This window comes from Pelecanus crispus, chromosome 2 (genome assembly GCF_030463565.1).
Source record: "Pelecanus crispus isolate bPelCri1 chromosome 2, bPelCri1.pri, whole genome shotgun sequence".
In the NCBI taxonomy this organism is placed as follows: Eukaryota; Metazoa; Chordata; class Aves; order Pelecaniformes; family Pelecanidae; genus Pelecanus; species Pelecanus crispus.
This window is the reverse complement of record NC_134644.1, coordinates 152,826,502-152,845,610: the sequence shown is the minus strand read 5'-3', so window position 1 is coordinate 152,845,610 and position 19,109 is coordinate 152,826,502. Positions and strand designations below refer to the sequence as shown.

The 19,109-nt window shown below is 36.4% G+C and overlaps 1 protein-coding gene across 42 annotated transcripts in view; it reads right to left on the bottom strand.

Annotated features, from left to right (window-relative positions):
* RIMS2 (regulating synaptic membrane exocytosis 2) overlaps positions 1 to 19,109 on the bottom strand; it is a 496,337-nt gene that overhangs the window by 324,496 nt on the left and 152,732 nt on the right. For 15 of the 42 annotated variants that reach the window (XM_075704497.1, XM_075704515.1, XM_075704518.1 and 12 more), the window contains exon 1: positions 10,730 to 10,851. The exons of 26 other annotated variants lie outside the window; for them this stretch is intronic. In XM_075704497.1, the coding sequence (XP_075560612.1) occupies positions 10,730 to 10,851 (122 nt within the window). Of the gene's footprint in view, positions 1 to 3,753; positions 3,767 to 10,729; positions 10,852 to 19,109 lie in introns of those variants that run through there. One more of the 42 variants, XM_075704500.1, reaches the window with a different exon arrangement.

Here is a 19,109-nt window from a genome sequence, read left to right as displayed (position 1 = left end):
AGTAGGAGCAGGAAAAAAATACAGATAGGCAAGAGACAGAAATAACACACTGCAGTTCAATGAATAGGTCTATGGGATAAACTCCATTTCCTGTCTTATCTCCACTCTGTTGCACTCCCTAGATTTCAGTGTACTTTTTCCTCACATTTTCATGGCAATTACAATGAGCTAACATTATTTTCTGGAGAAAAAAAACATATCACATCACTAACATATCACTCCAAATCTGAAATTGTTATAATGGAACTCCCAGAATTCAAGTAAAGCTGATGTATTGCCAAAGATCTATTTAAAAAATGTATTTGTCTTTCTTCTTTTTAGTTAGCTCATCTCACTTCAGCTGAAGCAGCAGTAGATTTGAGATTAGTTCTTAATCTGACCTAAACTGTTGTTTCAATATCACTTGCTCCGACAAAAGTGAATATATGCAACAAAAATATGTTTTTTCTATATGACACAAGAACAGTTCAGATATCACCTATATGTGATCAAAATGAAATACTGATTAATGTACCTTGCATAACTTCAGTAGAAAAGTGATTACTGAGACAGCATTTAGATACCAGTGATTATTCAAAAGGGTTCCCAACCAAAGGTAAGTAGGAAATGTTCAAATTTTTCAGCTGTGTTCATTTCTATATTTAACTGTGAACTCTAAAATACAGACTTATTCATAGTGGATTACACCAACAGACCAGAATCCAGTAAAGATCCCTTTGCATTAGTTGTATGGAAGTACTGCAACAATAAACCCCAGAAAAATGCAGATCTGCAGGTTTTTCCCCAATTTACCATCAGGAGGCCACACAACACCCCCTGCAGAATTAATGATTTTCTTCTGTGCTTAACAGGAGAACAAGGTATTTCTGTACACTAGTGCAATCTTGTGAGCGTAGTCTCCGAGTATCTTGTACCCAATTTTTTAGTGTCTCCATTACAATTGGCAAATATTATCAAACATGCTTACTGCACAACATCCTCACACTTGTTAAGAAATTCTTTGCAAATACAAATGCATTTGCTTTACTTGTACATGATTACAGAATTGAGAAATTACGTTCAATTCTTAAATTAGTGAAAAAACTTCTGAAATACCTATCCCAAGAAAAGAGTTACTGTAGTGAGGACACATCAGCTGTGTAGCTGACAGTATGTAAGGAAATAATGCAGTTAGTAAAATGATGCAATTTTGCAGCTGGTATGACGGAGGGCATCCTTAGTGCAAGAGAAGGGTATGGCACAAAATCCTTGTGCATCTCTAAGATATTTAAGTTACTCTGCCACATGGCCTAAAATCTAAGATGAACCTAAATTCCCAGAAAATAGAATGCAAATTTAATTTGATCTTTCACTTGTGTATACTTACAGACCCAGGATCAGTAAGACCTTTGCAAATATTTATAGATTAAAATTCAGAGACTCCCATGAAGTATTAAATATGAAATATATCCCAGAAGACTCCAGCAGTGGATTCTACATGATTTTCCTGGCACTACAAAGGAGATGTTGACAGTGGCAGGTGTAGAACTCAGACCCCTGCACCCCCAAGTTCTTTGACTGAATGACTTAATACCTTCTTCTGATGCTTTATTCTAAAATAAGTGATTTGAATTACTGTTACAGGTACTCCTTATATACCATGATTATGCTTTGTCCTACAAATGAGCATACTTTAACATTAAAGATCCATGCCAAGCGCAAGCAAGCTTTTGTGCACATAAATTATTTGAATTGCTGTGGTTTTAAAATTGTAATTCTTGTTGCATTTTTAAACCTTTTTTGTCCTCCCTGACACTTTGTCAAAACTTCCAAAAGTATGATAGTTGGATGAAGCAGGTTCTATTGGAAAAGTTCTTGAAAACAGGGCACTTAGAAGCTTTTACTGTAGGTTATTTGAATAATGATCAAATAGTGTTAGAGTCGCTGTGATACAGAACAGCTATAAAATTTGGGTCTTCTCTAAAACCCGCATTTTTCATGTAATTTTACAGCAGAACATTGCTACCATTAGCAGTGAAAAATGGAAGTTCTCAAGTGAATGAAACACTGACTAACCCTGAGGTCCTAACATCCACGCAAAATGCACTTGCTCTGACTGCAATCTGAAAACACAGGAGCAACAACATAAAAAATAATACTAGGAAAATCAAGAAATATAAAGAGAAACATTGGTATATAGAAGAGGAGGGGATAAGAGGAGAGGAGAGATTTTATTCTTGCTGTTTCAGCCAAGGTTTTTAATGTTATGTTAGAGTTTTTTAAATTATGTTTGTATATCTATGCTTGCAAATAAATTTCGTAGGACTGGAGACAATAAATCAATAATTGGAGTGTAAAGTCTTGAAATTCTGAGGTTCCATCTTTTAGTAATGTTTTATTCATCATCTTCTTAAGTCACTTTAAAAATAATATTTTGAACATGTTCTATGGAAAAAAAAAACCTAAAATTTGCAACAAATATTCTCATTTCATTTTTCTACTACTTATTTAATACTGAAGTGAGTTATTTTTTATTTACAAATATATGTACATAATACATACCAAAAGGCCCCATCTTTGGTGCACAATAATTTAATCACATACTAAGCTTCTTTGGTTTAGAGGACTTCTCTGTGAGTTTATGTATTATTTTATAGGTTAAAAATGATAAATATTTTAAAGCAATTATCATAATTGCATTTCCTTGCTTGTCAACTTAATTTTGTGCACAAGTAAAGGTTATTGTTCCTATTACAATATATATGGCTATCACTATCTAAGAGACATAGACTAAAACTAATTTATTGAAAATATTGATGAAGTTTCAAGATAATTTTTTATCTTGAATACCAGAATATAGGAATTTAGAAGTATATCTTAATAAGAAAGATAAGTCAAAAGTTGCAGGGAGGATAAAGTGTATTAATCAAGATAAATTTCAGTATTATAAATAAAGACACAATGCAAATTCACTCTGACTTCCGTAAGATAAATCCAACCCAATTCTCATTCTAAAACCAATAAAAGTTATGTTTCAGCAAGTCAATCTGTAATCCCTGTCATACAAATTTGGAACAAAATTCTCCAATACACATTTTTATTTCATTTCTCCTGCTCATAATCACTTCTTCTCAGGTTAAGAAAAAACCCACCAGAAACCAAAAAGCAGCTACCAGAAAGCTGCCTTTGCCTCCCTATTGCAAAGCACATGCTGAAGGGAAGCCAAGGACTTGAAATATTTCCAACTTCTGCTTCAAACTTTTTATCTCAGGGTAAAGCTAAAATGATACTGTTACCTCCAATCCTCATCTTGGATTTCCCAGTTGTTCAGAGGCAGATATTATATTTTTTATTCCAAGAACCTTGTAAATCGCCCAAATGCCAACCTTCCTTGAACTGTTTTGAAACATAGTGTTTTGTATGAGTAAGCCTTCATTCTACTTTTACAGTGCAAAATCAAGAGTATATTCCTGAGAAATCTAAAGGGACGCTAGGTCCCTAGTTAGCAACTGGTAGTACAGCCCTGTCTCACCTGAAAGGAAAGAAGCAGTGCAGCTGCAATACTGTTCTCTTCCATCCTCCCCAGTTTAAGCAGACCTACACAGCCAAACTTCCCAGTTTTATTTGTACTATTCTGTCCACCTGGAAGCTGTGACAGCACACGTTTAAAGAGGTTTGGTTTCCCTTGTAATTCTCTTCCTACCCAGAACCACCCTATGCCAAGATCAAAAAGAGAAAAAAAATACATCAAGAAATGGCAAGGCCCACCCCAACAGAAGCGGTCTTCCTCTGTTCCACTACTTCAGTGAGCGGCAGGAACAGCTGGCAAAACTTCTCTATCAAGGAACGCAAAGATATGTCTTAGTTCTGATACGGAAAGTTTTGCTTATCGAAGTCCCATGTTTCTACAATGTGTTATAATTCCTATTAGTGACCTGGTAAATGAATAGTGCCATTAGTAGGGATATTGTGCCATAAATGTGCATGCGGTGTAACTTACTGACCCAGAAGGAAAAGAGCTAAAAGGATAAAGAAAGGAGTGAAAACAAGGTGAGGGACTACATGAGTGCTCTTAACCATTTTATTACATACTTGGTACTGAGCAAAGCAGGACTGGCGAAGACTCTCACCGGGAGTTTTTGACCACACAGATGGGAAAACTGAAATATTTATGAATAGGCATCTGACCAGCTACAGCAAACTGTCTGGCATATTGACTTTGCCTCACACCAATATACCAAACTCTAAACTGAGGCAGGGTGGAGGAGATTCGCATAGCATTCATGCCAGTTTTACCAGAGTGACAGGACCCTGCGGAAGCGTAAAATGGATAGCTGGGGCTAGTTATTGTTTCAGCCATCACAGCGCAATCTACTCCCAAGCGTATCCGTTACATAATCAAGGGTCATGACTAGCAACTTTGATTTCTAGATGTCCATGTTGGAACATGCAGTTTGCATAAACTACTGGGCTCTTGTCATTGAATGAATGTCTTTAAAATGTTTCAAGTTGAGTACACAAAATCGCTAGTCATTTTTTAATATCATGTTGAGTACACAAAATCACTAGCCATTTTTTAATATCATGGCCGCTGCCTTTTCTTCTTCTAGAAAAAGCAGATAATACCCACATCTTATGTGGAGGTTCTGAGGAACGACAGGAATTATCTGAGTTATTCAAGAATGGAAATAGATTCTTTTTAAATGTTATGATCAAAAATGTTGTACTTGGTAACTCAAATACAGCTTAGATTCCTGTTGCTCTCACCCAAGTGAGGAAAAAAAATTCAGGTTTTCAGGCATGTTTAATCATTTCCAAATTTAGGATGATTTCAATTTGTTGATTTAACATACTATCTGAATTGAGAAAAATTATCCACCTCTGACCCATCCTCTTTTTTCTTCCAGGTGGGAGGTTAAGATCGTATGCCAGCTAAGATTTTATTACGATCATCAGATAACAGCAGCTGATGCACAATGAGAATAGAGAGAAACCTCTTATGGCTGCAAATATCCACAGCTCTGTGAGATTCATGGAGGAAACATATGTCACCTTATTAAATCTGTAACGACTGAGGTGGAAGTAATAGAAGGTATCTCTCTCCAGAGCTGGAAGAGATGGGAAGAGAAATGGTTCTGTAAGGAAATCTCTTACTTTTCTCTCTCTGAAAATATTTGTAACAGGATGTTACAGAGATGGTTTTTCCTAGAAATAGGGATTTAAAAAATAAACCCAAAGCCCAACAGCTGCCAAGACAGGATGGAAGACAGAATTTGTTTCCAGAAAGAAATAGCTTTGGGGCAAGTTAGTACGTTCAGTTGCTTCCTCCAAGGGAAACAGAAAGATGAGAAGGAGATTAAAAAACTCATGCTACTTGTCCCACTTTCTCCCAAAGTAGCAAATCAAGGGGCAAAGGATGGATGGTGGTAGAGATACTTATTCACAGCTCAAAGAGGACATAGAGTGTTCTGTGAGAGGGATGCATGGCAAAGGTGAAAAAAAAAACAAAAAGTGGTCACTAAATTCATCACTGAGCTCCCTCATGCCTGCTGTCTGCCAGCGCTTGTGTGGTGGTTTGGGGCTACTTCTGTAGGCAAAAAAATTGGAATTTTTTCAAATTACTTACAGAAAGAAGAGGAAGTAAAAAGGTTTCTTTCCTCCCCTTGTTTCAAGAGCTGTCTTTCATGGAATACTAGGAGGTACAGCTGTGAGAGTCTCTCTCTGCCTTTTATATACAACTTGCTGTCCCAGCCAGTCTTCCCCTTGTGTTTACAGAAGTGTATATATATGTGTGTGTATATATATATATATGTATAGATATATATGTGTGTGTGTGTGTGCATAGGGATTCACCTGAATGTGGCTTATGCTTCTATTTTTAGGAAGAAAAAAAGACAGAGAATCATTTGACATAGATAACCTCTCTGAAGTAATATAGACATCTAGGGCTGCTGTTAGCTTAGTTTCGGAATTCTGATTGTGTCTGATGGACGACACAAACAGTTAAGAACCGGGAGTGGAATAGCTTTGTTATGCCTTTAACTCATTAAGGAAAAAATATGTAGAAGGAATACAAATAAATGTTCTGGATTTTTTTCCAATATTGCATGGTTTTTCAATTGAGAAAGCACAGCTGCAAATTTCAGGAAATTTAAGACAGGATTATATGAATCTAGTACGGAGGTAAAAAGGGAGCAGATGTGAAAATCCCAACAAACTGAATTTTTAAAGGTAGTTATAGACAAGCTAGTTTTTGAAAGTGAGGAGAGGCAGTTTTAGTTATTATTCACTATTGTATGTCAGAGTATGGACAATATACTCTCAGTTCTAACACCATCAGTGTGTTTTTATCCTTGGCTCTTGGACTAGTCACATTTGAAAATGCAAGCAAACCATTTGCTTTGTTGAACTGATACAGGGTCAGAAAAAACTCTCAAATCTGTTCTACAGAAATATCTCTACAAAATTGTTTCCCAACAAGGAATAGAAAATGATCTTTTTTCTACGATGTCAAAGTAATCATTAATTGCACCATGACAAATAACAATTGTCTATGCCAGTAATTCTTGACATCATGTGATGGCTTCATTATAAAACAGAGCATTAGTAAATAGCTCATAGGTATAATTAGGAAACAAAACAAAAAAATAAATAATGAAAATAAATAATATTTTTCTGCTAAAATGGTATTTTTTGTGTAAATATCTGGTTTCATGGACATGCTAATATATTAGCTATATTAGTAACCTTTTGAAAATCAATGTATTTACATAAAAGATGCTTACCAAGGGATTGAAAAAGTGCAAACTCTTAAGAATCTTTAAAAATATTGGGGTTTAATTTAATGAAAAAAAATACAGTTTACTTTTTTAAACTAAGTGTGTTTAATTTCAAAACACAGACCATTCCTAAATCTCTGCTGTACGTAGCATTTGTGAACAACCTTTGTACTGGTTTTGGGCCGAATATGTTAGTTATCTTATGCCCCTGTGTGGCCAACCTAGACAACAAATTCACTTGCACATAGCTGTAAGAAATAACGTGTCGTGGGAGAAAACAGGTTTAGGTAAATCCCCTGCTTTCCATTCTCAGAGAAAAGCTCTTAATATATACTGCAATGGTAAAATTGGACCGATACTGTTCTGTACAGTTTGTATCAATTTTAGTCACAAAGGATATTGGCCATTATGCAGTGATGTGTTAATCTGAATATTGCCCAAAGCAACTGTGACTTCGCAAAGCATGCTGCTACAAATAGAGCATCTGACAGCTCAGTATTTGTACACTAAACTCTAAATGAAGAATGGCAATCAGAAAATCCAGTTTAGCTGATAACTAAAGGTTTTTCAAGACATTTGAAAACTTTATTTCATTGTCTTTAGTAATTTGAATGAAAAGTATGTTACTGAAAGTTATCAAAAATTTTGAGACTTCAAAAAAATGAAGCTCCTTTAGATGCTGCTTTAGAATTCGGATGTAAAGTAAGCACTTAGTATGTTTTCAGAAAAGGCCTCCTGATCTCTTTTCCCATACTTTCTTTTCCCAAACACACGAAGACGTTATTCACAAACTCGCTATTTGCCAAACGCTAAGAATGCAAACCAGTTCTTGTGACTGACTGACATAAGGCAATTCTAATAATTTTTCAATAGAAAGTAACCTATTACACAGAAAATAGCATTACAGTCCCCAACACAGGTGAAACACAATTTTGAAGTCATAGCTCTTACTGCTTCAACTGGCTGGAGTTGGTAATGTCAGATAGAGACGCGCAGGACCAGGAGGAAGGCCCAGTAAACCAGCTATCTCTTTTACATTCACAATAGCATCTTACAGGAAAGTGTTGCCGTGTAGCTGGCAAAAGAGAACTAAACTGCAATATTCCTCCAACAGAAGCTGTTAGCAGAGGATAACTAAACCCATTTAATTGGTAAAATCAATCTAACTCATGAGGAGTTTAATATCATTTAGGTCCTCTCACATCAGCTATTGAAACGCAAAAGATGCGCAAATAAAAACCCAACTCATGTAAGGTTTCTATGTGAAATGATAAAAACCAGCTCGTATAGATTCCTGTTAATGTTTGGTATAATATCAGAAAGCAAAGGCCGATATAACTGGCTTTCCTGCAACAAAATCACAGTGTATCTAAACTTTCAGAAGAACTGAAGAACTCCAAAGACAGATCATGTGAAAATTAATAGGAATGTATTTTCAGTTACAGTTATATACATACTACCTAGTTCCCTATGACTTTCTGTTTTATACTTCATTATCTACTATACTATTAGTATGCACTAACCTGTTTTCTTCACATTATTACTTTGTGTAACCAGCAGTTAATCATTCTGTGCCTAATGTCAGCTGTTATCTTTCTGTACTTTTACTTTTCAGATGTAAAAGCAGAAAGAAAAACCTTAAAAAGAAAAAGGATCATCTCTTTTTAGTCTGACGAAATATTTAACTTCGAAGTCCGAAGAGGCAGACCACATCATACCTCATCAAAGCAGAATCTTTTACATGCTAGAGGTATTTTTGTTTTCCTTACCACAGTTCTGAAACATTAACTCTTAATGCATGAACAATTAGTTTTTAGCAAGTGTGTTACATTAATTGTGCAAAGCTTTAACTGAAAAATCTACCTAAAATATACACTACATTGATTTAATTAGAAAAAATAAAACGGTATTTTTCAATCAGTAAGACAACAAAAAGGACTAGCCTGCAAAATAAATGTCAGCAAGATTTTTAGTATCTGTTCAATAGATACTTCTTCAAAGCCCTTTTATCAAGATCAAATTTAAAATACCAATACTTTTCAGAAGACAGAATCTTTTTACTCAATAACCTTAAATAACTTTCAACTAACTTTAACTTCAGAAGACACTGAAAGCATGACTCTCATGATTACTGCTGCATATTGTTGAAAAATCGGACAATGTTTTCTTGAGGCCAAAAGCATAGGTACCTAGAAAAACACGGCTTTGCCTCTTAAAATGAGAAATATTCTCATCCTAAATAAGACAGCCCATACTAGGTAGGAGGCTAGGTTTCCTAACAATCCTTTCTTGTTTGCCAGTCTTCTAGAATAAACTTAATTCTAAATCTCAGGCACAGCAGATGCAACAAAATAATTCTTTGATGTCTTTTGATTCGAAACCAATACCATATGCAGCTTTTGCCAGAGACTTACAAGCAAAATACACACCTAAAAGCACCATGCACATGTATCTGTAAAAAAAATTAACAAAAAGCATGCACCTTGATCTGCAAAAAGCATGCACTTTGATCTGCAAAAACAGATCCAGAGAATCAGGACTTGGTTTGTAGCTGATTAGAACCGTTGCTAAGGGCTTTGTTGGTTGCTGCAGGCCTGAAACTATGCACTTGGAAATATGCACTGGTTTACAATCACATAATACATAAATTATTGCTCCATTTTGTAGAGCTTCAAAGATTTCACAGTACACCAAAGGTGTAAGCAAAATCTCATTGACTACAGATTTCATATGTATCTAAAAAAATCTTAATTCACTAAAGTGATTACGATTACTAAAGCTACCTCCATAATTTTACATGCCTAATTAGAAATTCATAACCAAGATATCAAAACTTGAAAGCAGTAACACTAAATAAATATTAAAATATTTATTAAGGAAACACCAGCAGTAAGGGAGAGAATCCTTTCAACAATATTCTGGGAAATGAAATGGTAACAGTTTTGTGAAGTATGAAGTGCAAATATCACTGTATTTAAGAAATAATATCCCATTTAAAAGGGATTTCTCCCGCAGATACAGAGAAGATTAAAATGCTGGATATACTCTCTGCAATATTACTTCCACCCTTTTTCCAGAATGTTTCCAGCAGTGCACTATCTTTACAAAAAACTAAAGGATTCTTTTTCTCCCTGATCTGCACTCATGCTCTTTTAGATAAAATTCTTAATTATTTTTACTATGAATATTTAATAGCAGTATGAAAAAGTTCTAAACATCAGTATTATAGCATGTTTACTGAACAATGTCACAAAAATGAGTCAGTATTAATTCAGTCTACCCCCAAAAAAATCCTAAGAAATGAATTTAATAACCATTTCACACTAATAAACAATAACTTCTCCCTATCATTTCTAATTCCTACAAAACAATAGTTATTCATAAAAGGACAGCCTACAGAGCTGACTGACCTGCTGCAAAGCATCCACTGATCAGCTATAATTTGGCCAGTTAAAAAAATTATTGAAAAGCATCGCACACAGAATCTGAGTCTTCTAAAAATAAGAACCTGCTTTCTGCCTGTTTTGCAAATGGTATGCAGGACTGCTAATTTACATCTTCCAACAAATTATGTATGGTTAAACAGACACATTTTTGAGCATTTAATCCTTTCACTGCCACATCCACATGGAAGTCATTTTCTCAGACAAATTTGTTTATGAATATTTAACATGCTTTAAGGATTACAGCTAATAATGCTAGCTTCTAATGGTAGCTAATATATTTGAAAGATGCATAACCATCTTAAATATTTTATTCTGCCTTTGCTGGCTTTATTTCTGCAGATTGAGTTCTCATTTAAATCCTTACATAAAACATAAAAACACCAACAGAAAAGACTCACTGCTACCATAAAAATATTAATATCTAAGAGTGCAATTGTAAAAGTACCCCACTGAAAAACATGCAAATACATTACTGCCAGCATAAGCATAGAAATGGTAAGGCAAAAATGTTTCTTTTCTACTCACCTAGTGTTGTTCAACGTTTGTCCAAAAAGATCATTTTGTAAAATATTTGGAGGGGATGAGAAAACCCCATGAAAATGAGATAAAACAGAATTGCAGACCTGGCGCAGTGTCTCAAATTGCATTTTCTCTCTTTCCTTCCCTTCTATTTTTCTTCACCACCTGTCTTAAAAGTCATCTATTTTGCACACACCATCAAATGCAAACATGCCAATCAAGTTCCATATTTCTCCTGATCTCGGTAAAAACTGTGCCTAAATGAGCAGGGGCTGATAGTTAATTGTACAGTCATTATTCTTCTAATTCAGTCGTAGAAGATTTAGTACCCGTGCGGCTTTCTCCCGACTGTAGCAAGAATTCTAAACAGCAGCAAGCTTTTTGGGCATTCCCAGCTGAAGTGTGAAGCTGAGCTGCTTTCATGTACTCTACTCATATTTCTCTAAGCCTATTAAAAACACGCAGTGAATAGATGCTGTCGTCAGGAGTTTCAGCACATCTGGCTGCCAGCAATAAAATCTCAGAAGTAAAAAAAATGAGGACAAGGCATCCTCACACTGTTACTACTGTCTAAGAGGAGGAGGATTTCTGCATCTTCCCCTCCTCCTTCCCTCCCCTGTAAAAATGACTAACATCGGTGACCGTGTATGTAGGGTTTGGTTTTTTTTTTTAAATGTAAAGGCAGCTCTACAGGACAGAAAGACCACTCTAAAAATTTTCTTCATATAATAAACAACATGTAGCACTTAGGCTGTAACAACAGACCTTTTGTCTCGTATCTGAAAAGCTATACCGTACTTTACATGAGATAACAGCTTTTCCATTGCAAACATTTAAATGTAATATCAATTCATGGCTGAAGCAAACAGTACACATTCTATACGTAACTGCTCTTCAGGTAGTGTACATACAGCATCAAGGCAATGATTTATCACGCAAACCTGAAAAATCACTAAAAGGAATGACTGCATTATATATACACTGATTTCAAAATAAGAAGTCTTCAGCCTCTTTTAAAAGTTTATTGCACAGAATCAGCCATAATGAAACCAAGCAAAATCTGTCTCTTCTTTGGGTGCTCCATACCTGCCTACTTCCAGGAAAACCCACTGTCTTAGGAGCCTACATCTCCAGTACACATACAGTATAGGAAGTCAAAGAGCAAGAAGCAGAATCAGTCACCTAATGGAGCACAATGAGATTCTGCAGCATAATATGCACAGTGAATAGCATTAAATGTACAGAAAATAAGTATCCCTGAATATAAAACATATTTTTCCTCTTTTCTTTCAATGCTTGTGGCCAAAGGATGACATTACATAACATTACAGAATATATTCTATCATTGTCGAATTGAAAAATAACAATTAAAAAGATTTTCCTTAGAATATCTCATTTTCTATCCACAGCTTTTAACATCTTAGCACTAATTACAAAATCTCCAAATAAACCAACATAAAATGAGGGCCATTATTAAAGCTCTTCCACTGAAAGTGATTTTAATCCCAGAAGATATGGGAATAAGCAACCTTCCAGCTAATTAAAGTGATGTATTGATGTGCCCAGAAGGGAGTACCCATCCAGGCTTCTTTGGCTAGAAGGATGGCAGCTACAACTCAGATTTTCAAAGAAAAAGAGAAATAGGAACAAATGCATCTCCAGGCCCCTCTAAAAGAGATACAGAAGGCTTCCTACTAACACCCATGTTAAATACTTCAAAAAAAAGAATCAAGAAATATTTTTTCCCAAATCTTATGTGAAAGCCTACAAAGTACTACACAAAATAGTTTTTAATACCTGTCTGTGTTTATGTCTATAATATACCATGCATTATGGAAACATTTGTATTTGAGAAATGTATAGCACTTTGTGGTAAAATGTACTAGGCTATGTGTATGGCAAAGGTGGTAACTGTTGAGATCCTGGAGTAGGAGCTAATGAGTATTTATGGCTATCTTGCTATTATAAAAGGAAAACTTAGTACTTGGTAACCACCTTGCCTACATTACAGGGAATTCATGTTTGTAATATAAGTAAGTTTGCCTTTACAATCAGTCCATCGAAAAGATGAGATTTTTGTATCTGCTGCAAGAAACAGAATCACCTTGTTACAAATGATTCAAGTTATTAAAAAACTTATTAGTCTCATATGCACCACTTAACAGTTCAGACACAATGTAGACTATGGAGAAGGTACAAGACCAATATCTTATTATATATTTCAATTGTATCACAGTTTTGTTGCATGTCTTATGAACAGTCATCAAAGCCAAAATGTTCCTGTAGTTGCAACCAAGGTCTGGACATTTGACATTCACCTTTCTATGTCTTCACTTTCAGATATTTAAAATGGAACTTATGACATACATTCTTTTTTTTTGTAAAATTGTTCTAAAACTACTGAACAAAATGGGGTATGTATTTAAAACATCTCATTTTTTCATTTAATTTTGGGGGGTAAGGAATGAAGAGTACTCTGCAGATATCCATGCAAGTAAAACCTTTAATGAGGAAAGATAAAAATAAAGGGATACTTTTAAGGCAAATACTCTATAGCTGCTATTAGCAGAAAATTCAACTATAATGACAGGGGTTTTTTGCAAATATACAATTATACCCTCAGCATTTCCAGATTAAAAGCCTCACATAAGAATTCTGGAAAAGACAGGATTAATTTTTTTCCCTATTTGATAGTTAACTTCCTTACACTTGAGATCTCCCTTTCTCTTCTTCAGGTCACTCACTCTACACCCTCAAATATCCATATTAAAAGAAAAAGAGGTCCTACATGCACAAGCTTCTTTTTTCAGAACACTCCTAATTGTGTACTTCAACATGCACTAGGTAAGCCAAGCACTACTCAAGCATTTGTTATTCTGGCATCTTCTAACATTTGAGGGCCTGATTCAAATAAGTTTTATAGTGTTTTTTTATTACAATATTTTGTGTATTTATACTTGCATATATGTGTACACACTTTTGCTAATTATGGTTTAATAAAAATAAATTTCAATTCTATACCAGTTTTACAAAGCATTTCATAGACTTGAACACAGAGTGTTTTAAAGATTGCACAGAATGGGAAAAACAAGTACCAGATAGTCTAAGCAACTACCTGACATGGCTGACAGCCTATTTCAAAATGAAAAGACAATTCTGGGAAAGCATCACTAGACCCATTAAGCCAAGCTACACTGAGATCCATACAGATATTTATTTTTCTAGCCAAGCTGAATCTTAATAAACACCCTCCAGCTACAAGTAGTTTGGAAGAAAGTTATTCTAGAAAGTTCCCAAGTATGTATGGATATTTTTCAACTTATATAAAGCATTTCTATTTCAAATATAAGATTATACTCCTTTGAATTTGATTCTAGAATTCAGAAAGCTCTTAAGGTAAACCTATTATAAAAAGAAAGTTGACAATATGTACAAATACGTTATCTCAAACATTGCTTCTAGGCATCACTTGTTTGTTATAGCCACACAGAAAATACATTTCACAGAAAGCTGTAGCTTAAACAAGGTAAAGTCATGCAACTTCATTAAAGCTATACATTACAGCTCATAATGCAAAGATTGTTCTGTGGTAAAAGATACTATCAAGTACAATTTTGGATTCAGTCCCATTCTAATTTACTGGATATTTGGCAAGTATAGTTTGATGGAATCACAGAACAAAATGGCCTAAAGTTTTGGATAAGAGTGGGATTTATTTAAATGTACAGAAAGTCAAACCTCTATTTTTTTCGAGACACTAAATAAAATTGAGTAATTTATAGCACATAAATACCTGTAATGCAGCTACCATTGCTCTCCAATATGCCCTTACCAAAGCATTTGGCTAAACATTGAAGATTTAAGAATTTTGACTGCTTCAGTATTCTCATTATGAAAAGAAAAAATATCTGAACAAATGCTTTTCAGACAGGTCAGTTAACAACAGTGGCCTTGTTATATTATTACAGTTTATAAGACTATTCATTTTGGGTCAGATCAGCAAAGTGATGCTCCAAGGTGGGACATGATTTTAAAGGCCTAACTTAAATTCAAGGATGGACATTTCACTTCACCACTGCAAGTGAAATGCAACCAGACTTTCTTCTGGGGTAAAGCACACATTCATTTGTATTTCATCACATCAAATGTTCAAAGGTTCAGCTTCAGAAGGAAAGTTTAGCAAGCACTAAGACAAATCTACAACTGTAAATTTAATCATATAAGAACAGGAGTCATAGAAGCCAGTATCCTGAATATCCAGGATAGGAAATAATGAAGAGAGGGATGCAGATAAAGCCCCAGCCCCAAAAGGATAAAAGTACCTAAATCCAGGCTGCAGGGAAGCATCAATCTCCGCTCAAGAACTGTAAAAATGAATCCTCTCCCTGAGCTGGCACCTGAGCAATCATTCAAAATGCACCCTTCTTTGTATTACATGAAGTCTGGCAGTTAGAACAGTGTCTGGGAACATGGAAAACTGAGTCCCAAGTTTCCTTTCTGGCTTCCTCAAATATGCCCACAAAGTCCTCATCAACACCCTGTTGGTTATTCCAAAGGGAATTGGATTTTGCTGTTGAGGCTGTTCTCTTTCCCGTAAAATAATTAAATATTGAAAGAACTATTTAATTCATTGAGTTAAACATTCATTGAGAATGGAAAAGTGATACTGATTTTATTCCCTGGTAGTCAGGTCACAGATCTACGATGAAAGATACTGAAATTCCAGCTAAGAGACCAAACCTTGTTACAGAAAATATCCACTAACAAAGTACAGTAATGTAAAAGAAAGTAAATTCATCCTGGTATTCAACCATCAAATACTGTGGATTTTTATCTCAGTATCTTCCACATTTCCCTGTTTCCTTACTTTCATTTTAGAGGCATTCTATCCATATTCATATAATTCTTTGCAATGTCTTGAAAAATAGTTCTTCATCTTCTCCCATTTATTCTTTTAATAATGATCTATACTCTCCTTTTAGCCTAAGTTACAGATTTTAAACCAAGGATATGAGGCCTGGAAATCTGGACAGTCTGCTTATCCATTTTTCTACCTGCATAACCATCTATCACCATAATTAATATGCTTGAGAAGACTGGTTAATTTCATAGCAGCACAAGTATTAAAATAGCTATATTCCAACAAGCTGTGTGAAAATCAGCATCATCACAGGAGGAGAAAGACCCAAGTCAGTGTGCGTAAAGGAAGGGTCGGTAGAACTGAGCCATTACCCAATGACTTTGGCAGTAGAAAGACAGACAGAATATGGTCAGTAAAATTATCACAAGTGATAGGAAAAGGTGCTTAAATTATTGTGATGCTCCACCACATCACAGAGGAAATGCGACAGAAAAACATGAGACACTATTATGGGCTGCATTGATTCTGGTGCTCACAGAACCATCTGTCTCTGTTGTATTTAACTCCATCATTCCTCAGTTTCCATTGGACTTGCTGCTAATGGGATCCCATGCACAAAAGACTCACCAAAGTTTCTCTCCTGTTACACCAGCAGTAATACCAAATAATGAAATAATAGTAATTTATCCTCAGAATGAGCTTTACCAAAATAGTTAATCATCACAAACCTTGTAAGTATGTTACCCATTAAATACTTTAGGAAATAAAGCTTAAGTGATCTGGTTCAGGCTACAAATAAAAACAATGTCAGTGCTCCAGATAAGATCATAGAATCATAGAATCGTTTAGGTTGGAAAAGACCTTTAAGATCATCCAGTCCAACCATTAACCCACACTACCAAGTCTACTCTAAGCCAATCAAGGGTAGACTAGACTAAACCATGTCCCAAAGTGCCACATCTACCCGTTTTTTGAACGCCTCCAGGGATGGGGACTCCACCACCTCTCTGGGCAGCCTGTTCCAATTCTTGACCACCCTTTCCGTAAAGAAATTCTTCCTAATTTCCAACCTAAACCTCCCCTGGCACAGCTTAAGCCCATTTCCTCTTGTCCTATCGCTAACTACTTGGGAGAAGAGACCAACACCCACCTCACTACAACCTCCTTTCAGGTAGTTGTAGAGAGCGATAAGGTCTCCCCTCAGCCTCCTCTTCTCCAAACTAAACAACCCCAGTTCCCTCAGCCGCTCTTCATAAGGCCTGTGCTCCAGACCCTTCACCAGCCTTGTTGCCCTTCTCTGGACACGCTGCAGCACCTCAATGTCTTTCTTGTAGTGAGGGGCCCAAAACTGGACACAGTATTCCAGGTGCGGCCTCACCAGCGCCGAGTACAGGGGCACAATCACCTCCCTGCTCCTGCTGGCCACACTATTCCTGATACAAGCCAGGATGCTGTTGGCCTTCTTGGCCACCTGGGCACACAGCCAGCTCGTATTCAACTGGCTGTCAACCAACACCCCCAGGTCCTTTTCAGCCAGGCAGCTTTCCAGCCACTCTTCCCCAAGCCTGTAGCGTTGCATGGGGTTGTTGTGCCCAAAGTGCAGGACCCGGCACTTGGCCTTGTTAAACCTCATACAGTTGGCCTCGGCCCATCGGTCCAGCCTGTCCAGGTCCCTCTGCAGGGCCATCCTACCCTCCAGCAGATCCGACACTCCCACCCAGTTTGGTGTTGTCTGCAAACTTACTGAGGGTGCACTCAATCCCCTCATCCAGATCATCGATAAAGATATTAAACCAGGCTGGCCCCAAAACAGAGCCCTGGGGAACAAGATGTGGGAACCCCAATCCATTCTCGACCTTGCTGTGCTTAGGGTACCAGAGCTTTGTTGTTTCAAATTCTGTTGAGCTACCGTTCTCTCTAGCAGCAACTGTTTAGTAGCTTAATTCCAGTGAAGTCAGGGATAACACTGCATGCCAATAGTCTTTGGACCAAGGCCCAAAAGCGCAGTTCAGCACTACGCCTCTAGCACGTTCTGAATATTGGGACTGCTCTGGTGCCAGTGAAAGCGGTCTGTGCACTGTTCCTCAGTCATGAACTCACCCAGCAAGTACCTCATCGCTCCGAATGGTTAAGAGAATGCTCTGATTAATCCACTTGCATACAGGATAAAATACAAAGATAAGATGTTAATTTACATTTTGCACTGTTACAGGAATCTGGATATTCCCACCTCTGAAAATTTTCGAAACTAATGTCAACACATGGGGGAAAAAAAGGCAAGCAAATGTCTATTTTTTAATGAAAGACAAAATTAACCTTGACATGTATAGATTCCCAAGAAAGTCAAGGAGAATAGACTACACCAGCCCAAAAGGCCAAGTCTTGATGGGAGATTCCAGATCAGCTTTGCACTTCCTAAGTAGGAAAGTGCCAACTGTCCCTAATTAGGTGTGCTGAAGTTCTGTGATGAGACCAAACAATTAATTTCCCTGTGTCTCATCATGCTCTAAGTAAGTGACAGAAATAATCATGATCCACTGATCAGTATGGCTTTAAAACTTTCGAAAAGGTGGCAAGCGAGTTAAATATGAGATTTGACATGCATACTTAGTAGCTGGGAAAGAATACATTTTACAAATAAAATATTTGGAAGCTGAGATTTTGTCTTATTTTGACCAGTTATGGCTTAATTAAATTATAAATCTATGAAAGGAAAAAATGAAGACTTGTGAAAGTTAAATGCTAGGTGACTTGTTTATAATAAATAGTTTCAGTGTTAAAAAAAATCTACATTTTTAAAACTCCAATAACACAATGATAGGTCTTATTTTGCTTTTTATGCCGATACTAGGAAATGTGCCATATGTTCACTTGGGAAATCCTGCTGTTAGGCGTAGTATGGACACATACAAAAACTGGCACTGACCATACAAATTGCGCATTCCAGGATGAGTAAGATAGAGGGGAAAAAACAAATAAATTGGACAAGGGGAATATAAAAATTCTCATTTAAAATCCTTTTGTTATTAACAATGATAGACTATACCATGACAGTACTACTTCTTGAAATGAATCTATAGGAATGCTTCAGAATCAGGTATACCTCCCAGTATAATTATTTTTAGGCTATCTTTAACATTGTTGTGGTTTAACCCTAAACACAACAGAGCTGCTCGCGCACTGCCCCCCAATGGGATGGGGGAAAAGAATCAGAAGAGTAAAAGTGAGAAAACTTGTGGGTTGAGATAAAGACAGTTTAACAGGGAAACCAAAAGCCACGCACACAAGCAAAGCAAAACAAGGAATTCACTCACTACTTCCCATCAGCAGGCAGGAGTTCAGCCATCTCCAGGAAAGCAGGGCTCCTCACGCTTAACAGTTACTTGGGAAGACAAACGCCATCACTCCAAACATCCCCCCCTTCCTTCTGTTATTGCTGAGCATGACGTCATATGGTATGGGATATCCCTTTGGTCAGTTGGGGTCAGCTGTCCCAGCTGTGTCCCCTTCCAAGTTCTTGTGCAC